Source organism: Hippichthys cyanospilos, chromosome 1, assembly GCF_059441005.1.
Source record: "Hippichthys cyanospilos isolate Australia breed blue-spotted pipefish chromosome 1, RoL_Hcya_1.0, whole genome shotgun sequence".
Classification (NCBI taxonomy): domain Eukaryota; kingdom Metazoa; phylum Chordata; class Actinopteri; order Syngnathiformes; family Syngnathidae; genus Hippichthys; species Hippichthys cyanospilos.
Window position 1 is genome coordinate 3,316,159 of NC_142369.1, and position 10,248 is coordinate 3,326,406.

Here is a 10,248-nt window from a genome sequence, read left to right on the forward strand (position 1 = left end):
AACACATTTGCAAGTACAGAGAACCCCCGGTTTATGACGTCCCAGCCTTACGTTTTTTTCACCTGAGGACATGGCCCGCAATGTTTTTTTGTCCCCTCTTTACGCCATTTCCTTCGCCTTATGACATCCAACATGGCGGTCAGTGTGCGCGACATCTCCAACATGGTGGTTAGTGTGTTCATACCTATACACGCGTTACCGCTTACATCACTAGCGGTCTGCTATTAGTCGGCGTCACGACTCCCCAAGATTCTGGTCTACTATTGGTCGTCATGAAATACTGGTCTGCTGTTTATTGTTTGGCAGGATTGAATGAGTAAAAAAAAAAAAACAATAAAAAAAACTTTGTAATATGAATTATAGTTTCGAGACAGATTTGAAAATTCAAGAGTGACACGGTTTGAATTTGAAAGGTGTTTATTTGTTTCCAGCTCAAAGCTGTTTGCTGAGTTTGCGCGCTTGCCTCTCGCGGGCCTCGAAGGCCAACTTGGTCTCCATCAGCTCATCCAGCTGGCGGCGGATGCGCGCCATGTCCAGCTGCGAGGCCTCGCACTGCTGCCGCAGCGCCGCCGACTCCACCCGCAGCTGCGTGGCGGCCAGCGACAGTTGCTCGCTGCGCTCGCGGCACTGCGTCTGCATCCGCTTGGCGTCGCGCAGCAACGACTCCACGCTCACCGTCACCGAGTCAAACTGGTCTTGAGACATTTCCTGGTGAGAGGAGAGGCACGGTTCAAAGGTCAAGGTCAAATGCCTGAACTGAATTGCTTTTACCATACAGTATTTTCGGCACTGTAAGGGGCACCTAAAGGCCTTCAATTTTCCCATTCTTCAGATAGACAAATCATCTTTATTCTTAATTTTGACTGACTTATCTGATTGTTTTGTTGACATTCCCTTTAGCGCAGCTCCATCTAGTGGATACATAAGGCAACCCCAGCCACTACAGTAGTGTCTATTCTATGTACCTTATACTGCGCTGAGCCCTATCAATGAAAATTGTTTGAAAATAGGCCATTCATTGAAGGTGCGCCTTATAATCTGGTGCGTCCTATAGTGCAGAAATGTATTTATTTATTTATCGCATAATTTATACCAAATTGTTCAAAAATCAGACAAGTTCATTCATAATGTTTATTGTTTTAACTAGAGCTGTCAAAGTTAAGGATTTACTTTGAAGATTAATTTATTTCACAGAGCATTCTTTTTGTTTTTTTTAACAATTTTTACTTCATGTGGCGGCTGAATTCTGTAAACTTTGCCACGAAACTTCAGTCACAGGCACAACAACAGAAATAAATGGACGTTTATGTATATTTACTTTCAAAAGTTGCTCATTGGCTTATTGAGTATTACTTTCATGAGAAAACATTTTAAGAAATCGCCTGTATTGAGTCAAATTATCAGTATTATTTATTTGTATGGAAACTATTGTGAAACACTCTTTTACCCTTATATTAAAAAAAAAAATCTAAATTAGTAATTGGGATTGAATGGAATGTTTAAAGATGTATAAATACATTTTTGGGATTGAATGAGTTAAGTGAGTTCAAAAGTACAGTATGTGCAAATTACATTTGGACATATTTGTAAGAATGTTCGCACGTATGTTTGAATGAGTTTGCCAGTCAAAAATGTTGACTCCACAAAACCAGTTCTTCTTTCCAGTAGACATGGTACTTTATCTTCTGTTTGTAAGTCTTGAATGATGCCAAATATTGGACATTTTTGATTTGATACTCTGCATTGCACATTTTCGTTGCGAAAAAAGTATACCATGACATTTGAGCAAACAGGAAGTGAAATATCAGAAAGCTTACCATGGACTCCAGAGTCAGATCTATAACAAGTCTAGTACTTGTCTTTTCCGACTCAACTTCCAGATGTTCCTCTGGCCGCTCCAGAGTGCTTCTCGTCTTTGGTCCGTTCTGCGGAAATTCTGGAGCTGTATCGGATGAACGAACGGCGCTCAAATGCACAGTTTATTCAGGCCACGCGAGTTGCGGCGCTCATCTCCCCGCGTCTCGTCCCATGGCGTCTTCCTGTCGACGTCGAGTGAGCGCTCAAGTACACTCTGTTAATCCCAAGAGATTAAACACTTAAAAGAGAGCGAAAGGGAGCCGTGAGATGGCAGCCGTAAGCTTATTAAGTCTATTTCCATTGATCTGTGGCTGCGGTTCCATTTTGTGATGCCACTTGGAATGCTTGTTTAAAAAAAACAAAACAAAACAAAAAAAACCTTGAAAATTCACCATCACTTAATTTTATATGTCCCTTTTAAAGGTCAAATTCATTTTCATATCTAATTGTGCCGCTTATTATGGTGTGTGCGCATGTTGACCACCGGGGGCAGTATAAGACATTCACACATGAAGACAGAGTCACAACTTCTCAGGTTTTGCAGAGGATAAAGAATATATGACTATGGGTACTATTATATTGTCTGTACATGTGTTTCTGCCAATTGGTTGTATTATATTGCTTTTCTACGTGTGTTGCTACTTGTTTGTATTCAAATATGCATTGCTTAAATGGTCAATGTGCAAAATTTATACAGTTTTTATGGATATCAGGAGGTGCGGCATTTACCATTGTCCATAGCTATGACAGACATAGCAGTCACTGGAGGGGTGCCACCCCCCATGAAATATAATTTAATGATAACGAGACCGACGATTATATTTAAGTTGTCGGTCGTTAAGAACATATTGATTTGCAAGTTTTTGAAATCTACGATTATTTAATTTACTCCCTTTTAATGAAACACGGTGTAGATCTTACACACTGTCCCTTTAAAGCAGTAACTTCTCAAATGTGAGATTTTAACAAGGTTTCTGTAGGTATAAGCAAGTCCAATTAGATGTTATTTAATGCCGTGACTTGAACCGTACACTTTTTTCCTTCAAACTAAGAGAAAATTAATTGGAATGAAGCTTTTTGCTCAATTGTATTATAGCGAATGCGATGCATACAGTTGAAGACTTTCATTTTGTTAGGTTGTACACAGATGTGGGTTGTCATTGGTGTTGCAAATTTCAGGCGGACAAGCGAAAAATGAAACATTTTGCATGAAAAGTTTTCTGAGTTTTTGAATATGACAAGCAATCGTTATAAGTAGTTCCAAAATGTAAGAAAGTATTTTTCATCTTTCTCAAAAAGTCTTGCAGCCGGTTTGGGGGAGTAGGGTAAATTATTGAAAAAAATATTAAGAATCACTGGCTTAAAGGTGTATATCACCGCCAAATACATGCTAATTGTTAGCCGTGCTTATAGCATTTCCAACTTTGTGCTAGCATTAGCATTAAGCTAGTAGACCAAAAGCTGAAGTGGCTCTTTGGAATCCAAATTTGATAGTAAATTTAGTGACCAAAACCATAAAAAACTTACCACAGCACAGCGGTACCTTCCAAAGTCTTCGCTCGCAAAAAGGGAAAAATCTGCCGAAAGACAGCTCATATCTCAAATAGGCTATCTGAAAATCCTTTTCAGCAATTTTCGACTCAAAATAATCAAATGGTGTCTCATTTCTTGTCAACGTTTGGCGTAATTCTATGATTAAGTGGGCTTAAGTTCTCAAAGTACTTAACGAGCAAGTGTTCATTACCATTTTGTTTGTCATTATGCTCCCTTGAATGAGGGTAATAGTAATCTTAAAAACGAGAACATACAAAACTTCTGCACCGGAAGTGTAATCAGGCAACTTCGTTAGACTGCAGTTTCTATTTTAACCAACAGAGAGAGACAAACATCCATTTTCATCAGGCCTGACTGGATATTTCCGTTTTTGCTTTTAACAACAGAGGAAACAAACTTCGATTTTCATCTGGCCTGTTTTGAGTGTTTTTGAGTGGAGAATGTATTCAATGAAATAATAAAACAAAGTCAAAAAATGGGAGATTTGACATTTTACAGTGATTATGCTTGAACCTCTTGCCAGACTCATTAAATACATTATATATTAACAACACTTATGGAGACAAAACGTGTATTTAAGTGCATACAAAGAGTCAGTACAAAAAAAGGGTGCATATATTTGCGTGTGTGCTCAGCGGCACATCACTGAGGGTTTTCGGGGCGGTTGAAAAAGGGCTCCGTCTCGGCGGCCGTCACTCCCGGGTCGGAAAAAAGCCCGCCGGTCGGCCCCCCGATTCCTCCTGCGATGACCTTTGCCCCCGAGCTCTGGCGCCTCTGAATGATGACCAGCAAGCCGATGACGATCCAGAAGAAGAAGTTGACCCATGCGGCCGTCTTAACAGGAAGTGGACAGCCAGATTGGCGGGCGTTGATGTCATTTCAATAACGGCGAGTGAATAAAATGCTGACCTCGGCTTTTTGTAGACCGTTGTAAAAGTTGTCGCCTTTGATGTCGCTCATCCATTTGAAAGATTGGGCATCCTCGCACCTTTAGATGGAAAAATATCGTCAATCTGCGATACCCTCGCGTAAAATCTAATGGTGCCGACTACCTGGTGATGTTGGGATGGGCGCGCATCACAGAGTTGCAAAGCGAATCCCGTCCGATCTTGAGCACGCAGCCCGAGATGAGCAGGAAGAAGAGGAAGATGCCGCACATGACAATAGCCACGTTCATCCACACCTGCTCCCTGCACAATTGTGGACAGTTACCCCCAATAAATCGGGGTTCTTCAGACGTTAGCCTATGTAAAATAAATATTCTAGACAGGCAAACTTGCTCAATGTACTTGCGAGTATTTTCCAAATAATTTCAAATGTACTTTTGACTGTACTTGTAAGCTAAATGTTATAAACATAGCATCTTTCCCCCACAATGCAATGGGGTATTAAACATAGCATCTTTCCCCCACAATGCAATGGGGTATTAACTTGTGTATGCGCACAATCCATGGTCTTGTGACAGGTTAGTCTTAAACTGAAAAAAATTAATGGCTATAAGATTGTTATCTATAAATAGAGTATAAATACAGTATATCTAAAATTGCATCCTTTACATTACATCCCTTACATTAACACAAAGAAAAAAAGCAATATGGATGAATTGATTAAAACAAATTAAAACGAAATTTAATTCACTTTAAAATATGCTAACTTTAGATTTTAACAGGGTTTGTATAGGTTAGTCTGAAACTGAAAAAAAAAACTTAAAGTGCCTGAAATAAAACATTGTTAATCCCTATTAAAAAAAAATATATATAAATATATATATATAATTATATATATATGTTGTTGTTTTTTTCAATTACCTGCGCATGTCACCATCGATGCAGACAGCATACAACCAGTACAGGGACAGCGAGAAGCACAGCACAGCCACCATGACAGATATGGCCGACACGAAGTAACACAAGGATGCCGAGCTGGACGCCTGAACCTCAAGGGCGCTTTGCGTGGTGTTGTAACTCACAAGCCCGTAGAGCATACACAGGCCCGAAAAGTTACCCTGGAAACCATTTGGTACGTTTATTAGGAAACGCACCTTGACATCTCATCTCAAGCACTGACCTACATTTGCAGTCACAAGCACAGTTGTAAAGCTCCACCATTTTATTTGATTGCGTTAATCACAATTAAATAGTTTCTGACATCAGATCACTTTTTAGCATCATACCATTGATTCCAGTTTTACTTTTATGTGATGTCATACGCTTTTTATCTACTTGTTTTTTTATATCCGTTTTATGCTGTTAAAAACATGCTCTTTTGCTAGTGTATTTTAACATGTGCTATTTATTTAATCATCTCTCTTGGATTAGTTGGATTCTTGCCTGGGTCTTCGGTGTGAATGTGTGTTTTTTTTCTAGATACTCGTTAATGACGTTTGACAAAGCACTTGTGTTTTTTAAAATTGCTTCTCAAAATTACGTTGTTAGAATTCCTACAATAAGATCCGTTTCGATTTTTTTCTCGAGGGGCTGTAATTGAATTAGATGCAAAGAAGCATCTGAATATTTTCTGCTGGTGGCAGTTTGCACGGTCCAGTATAATGGGGCACGAGGAGCCTGTGGTCACATGATTGCATGTAAACCCATGACTGTTGTTATGACGCACAAGCTTGAAAAATAATCATTTATTTCAAGAATAAACATGCTGCGGCCTGAGAATTTTTACCGACACTTTGAGTGGTAGTTTTGGTCGCAACTTTGTCAAAGCAACTTTTAACCGGAAGAGGATGGTGACAAAGCACTTTTAAAGTTGTAAACGGTGTGTTGATCGATGTGTCAAGTCACCTGGACGATGGTGAGGGACGCGGCGGTGACAATCCCGCAGACGAAGCAGCTGGTGTACAGCACCAGCTCCAGCAACAACAACACGGTGAGCTCCATCATCACCCAGCGGCCAGATTCTACTCCTCTGCGGTCGTGATGACAGCGGGATTGAGGTAGAAAACATCCGGTGAGCGGCTTCGAAATAAAAGCTTTACGGATGTGTTGCCTCGTTATTCGTCCCCAGAGAATTCGCTCTTACAGAGAGTTTGTATGCGGTCATATTTTTTTTATCCAAATATAGTCAACAAATCTTGTGAAGAATACATATAATAAAACAAAATAATGTTGGAGCGATTTATTCATTTGTTCAATCTTTTATGGAGACGTCGAAATTGTGCAGGATGTTGTTTACGTATTGTAAAACGTACTCATTTTAAATTTAACTATTGTCCTAGCATTTAAATTTGGTTATTATTTTGTGAATGCTATAATGAGACGTTGCCTTGTAATACATCCCAAGAGATTTCGGTTTTACAAAGGGTTTGTATGTGGTCTTTTTTTTTTTTTTTGCAAATACACACATTTTATGAAAATCCTCATCTTTAAACAAACAATGTTATAGCGATTTATTTATTTATTTATTTAATATATTATACATACGTTAACTCTGCGAGTCGAAATTGCGCAGGATATCGTTTTCATCTTGTAAAATATACCCAGTTTAAATTAAATTATTGTTATAGCATTTTTTTAAATACGGAGACATTGCCTTGTAAAACGTCCCAAGTGACTTCGATTTTACATGTTTGCATGTGTTCTTATTTTTATTTTCAAATCAACAAGGAATGTAAAACATCCCTATCTTAAAACAAAACAATGTTACAGAAATGTATTTGTTTCTCCAATATTTTTATGTAGACATTCATCTCTTACGTTTAAATTGTGCGACAGCGATGATGACGTATTTTACACGGCGCCCAAATCGAGTTCGAAAACTTCTCACGCCGCTGTAAAAAAAAAAAAAAATCATATACAGTGTCTTAGAGGTGATGAGAGACCTACATAGTCCAAGCTGTAGCAACGAGAAGCAAAGAGTTTACAATTGTACTTTTTTCTCGTTCAAAGCTACATTGTAGCCGCCTGACAAGCTAACTGTTAGCCTAGCTTCTCCATTTCGTCATCGTTTGCGTTTTCCATCAGCCTGGAAGCCTCCGCTGCCTCTCACAGGTTAGTTTTGGAACTACAATAGACACGTATGTACAGTAAATACATTTTGAACAACTTTATCTACGTATCATCCACTGGAAATTAGACTTGTCCGTTAAAACGCGCATTTTTTCCCTTTAAAAGCCCAAACTAATTTTATCTGTCTCATGGGCAGAAAAATTACAAGCCTATCTGCAACATTTAGTTGTAAATTATATTATTTTCATGCATTCGTTTGTTTTCATTGTTTATCCTACCTAGACTACGCCCCAGGAAGATCCTGGACTGTATCCCATCTAACTTCAAACTAGAGTCAAAAAATAAGTACCTACTTGGGAAGATGTGATGCCCTGAAGAAGAGTCCACTGACCTTTTTCTTTCAGCCCAGGTTAGTGCGCTTAGATAGGAAAATGTCTGTCTCTGGTTGAAGCTGTATGGACTTGGAGGTTAGTCCCCTCGTGAGACTAACCTCTCTTGATTTCACTTCCTTCCCTCCCTCGGTTCCAAATGTGTGAAAATGCCAATCGGTCACACTGACCGCTTGACACACTTGAACACTGGTCGCCATACACAGACATTCGCTTCGCTCGCATACTGATTTGAAGAGTTGCCTCAAAGTGGTGGGAATCACATTGAGGTTATGTCGGAGGCGTCCACACAGTAGCCTGGGGGCAAAGAGTGGTCCGTCATCTTTTTTTTGGTCAAAAATCAAGTTTGACGCAGCCCGCGAGATTAGTGAAAAATCAAGAAAAATAAAGGTGAACGTGGGCACAAGGAGAATGTTACTCTACACTGCCTCCCCAAAATACAAAAAAAAACAATCACATTTTATTAATAAATAAATTATCCATAAATTTGATTCAAATGTTTTTATTTATATAAAGCGGTGGTGTCAAACAAATTTTTATTTTGGGCCACATTGTAGTGATAGTTTCTGTCAGAGGGCCGGAATGACTGTGAATTCAAATACATTTTAAGTGTGTTGATCACACCTTTCCCAAGATTTGATATCAGAAGCCGGCAAAAACTGTTCAAAAGACATTTGGAGAATAAGAAAATGTTTGTTTTTCTTCCCCCAAATTTTTAAAAGTTAAAGACTACTTGCAATTTTGGTATTTTAGTCAGAAACCTGAAGTCAAATCAGCATTTCAAGGGCCACAAAAAGTGAGGTGGCGGACCGGATCTGGCCCCTGGGCCTTGACTTTGACACCTGTGATATAAAGTAACAAAAATAGATGAAATGGTTTCCACCACGTTGTGCTGTATTGACAAGACGATTGCTCTTGGTTTTTGTTGCAAATGTGGTGGCTATTCGCTAGGATTTTTAAGTCAATTACCGGCTGTTTAGGTTGATTTATGTTGATCAGTACAAATGAAGTTTGAAAGGGTCTGAAGCTTAATAAATCAGACACTGCTGGTGTGTTTTAAGTCTTTTTTTAACCCCCAAAATGCTTTGCACTGATTAAGGGGTACTTGGCTGAAAAGTTATTTCACATCACTGAATAAAAGTTGAGAACCTTTGCTCTAGTCACGCAGGGGTCTCAAACTCCAGTCCTCGAGGGCCGCAAACCTGCATGTTTTCCATACTGCTCTCTTAAACACACCTGATTCAAATGATTAGGATCATTTTCAAGCTCCTGTAGAGCTTGCTAATGAGCTAATAATTTGATTCAGGTGAGTTAATGACAGAAGGATCAAAAACCTGCATGATTGCGGCCCTCGAGGACTGGAGTTTGAGACCCCTGCGTCTAGTGCACTATACTATATTAAGGACACTTTCTAGCTATTTATATATTTATTTTCTAACAGTCAGCGAGTAATTTCTGGGTGCATGCATTTACGGAATGTTTGTTGCCTATTTAGACTGCGTTTAGACTTTCATGCTCCCGAGTATATGGTCGTTTAAACATTTATCTTAAATTCGGAAAACTTTACCGGGTGACAAACGGTTACAATGATAGATGACGTATCATAGGTGTCGGACTCCAGTCCTCAAGGGTCGGTATCCTGCTTGTTTTCCGGTTTTCTCTGCCCAACACACCCGATTCAAATAATTAGCTTAGCGTTAGCTCTGCAGGAACTTGAAAAGTATCCTCTTCATCTGAATCTGGTGTGTTTGAAAAAGAAGCTTCAAAAACATGCAGGATACCGGCCCTCGAGGATTGGAGTTCGACACCTATGAAGGTGGTGACAATTACGACAATGAATTAAAATTACAGATGAAATCTACGCTTATTGGTCCTAGTCCATTGTTTTTCAGATGTTTTCATCAGTATCATGGCTGCTTCGTTTCACTCATAGTGTACAGCCTTTGCCTATAGGCTGAAAAGCAGGGCAACTGGGTAAGGTTTTGTTTAGACGCGTGCGTCGATCAAATAATTTCAATAGTTTCTTGCGTTGCGTTGGAGATGCCAATCCGTTTATTTCGTCAACATTCCTTTCAATATCCTGATAAAACAATAATTCGAGTTAGAAACCAAACTGAAAATCTACCTTAATGACCACGCGCGGTCGAAAACTGTTTGCCTCTTGCCCTGTCGCAGCTGAGTGCAATCACCAACCGGCACGCATTTATGTAACCATGGCAACCATGGTTCCACCCACCAGATTAGATTGGTATGTCTTCAGACAATTTGTTTAACTCTCTTAATATAAACAAATTAGAATACACAAAAAGCTTTTTGGCTCCAACACATAGGTTTACTTTAGCATTTTCTCATGCGCAAATTCAGGGACAAATTTCAAAAGGAAAGTCATGTTTTTAGCATGACCTCAAATTGATCTGCCATTTTGAAATTCACAAGCGCCGTATGAAATGTTTTTCACCACGGAAGCATCAAAAAAAAAAACGTCCAACACA

General features: G+C 39.3%; 1 protein-coding gene across 2 annotated transcripts; it reads right to left on the minus strand.

Annotated features, from left to right (window-relative positions):
* Positions 1–399: 399 nt before the first annotated feature.
* tmem179ba (transmembrane protein 179Ba) lies at positions 400–7,661 on the minus strand. Of its 2 annotated transcripts, XM_088413043.1 has the most exons (8): positions 7,646–7,661; positions 6,204–6,327; positions 5,220–5,416; positions 4,464–4,601; positions 4,321–4,399; positions 3,385–4,245; positions 1,818–2,071; positions 400–708 (listed from the first exon to the last, which is right to left on the minus strand). In XM_088413043.1, exons 2-6 carry the CDS (start codon positions 6,300–6,302, stop codon positions 4,054–4,056), a joined length of 705 nt encoding a protein of 234 aa, XP_088269169.1. In that variant the 5' UTR covers positions 6,303–6,327; positions 7,646–7,661; the 3' UTR covers positions 400–708; positions 1,818–2,071; positions 3,385–4,053. The 2 variants fall into 2 exon arrangements, with proteins under 2 accessions (XP_088269169.1, XP_088269084.1); XM_088412958.1 differs by lacking the exon at positions 7,646–7,661 and having other exon boundaries at positions 6,204–6,359.
* Positions 7,662–10,248: the final 2,587 nt, after the last annotated feature.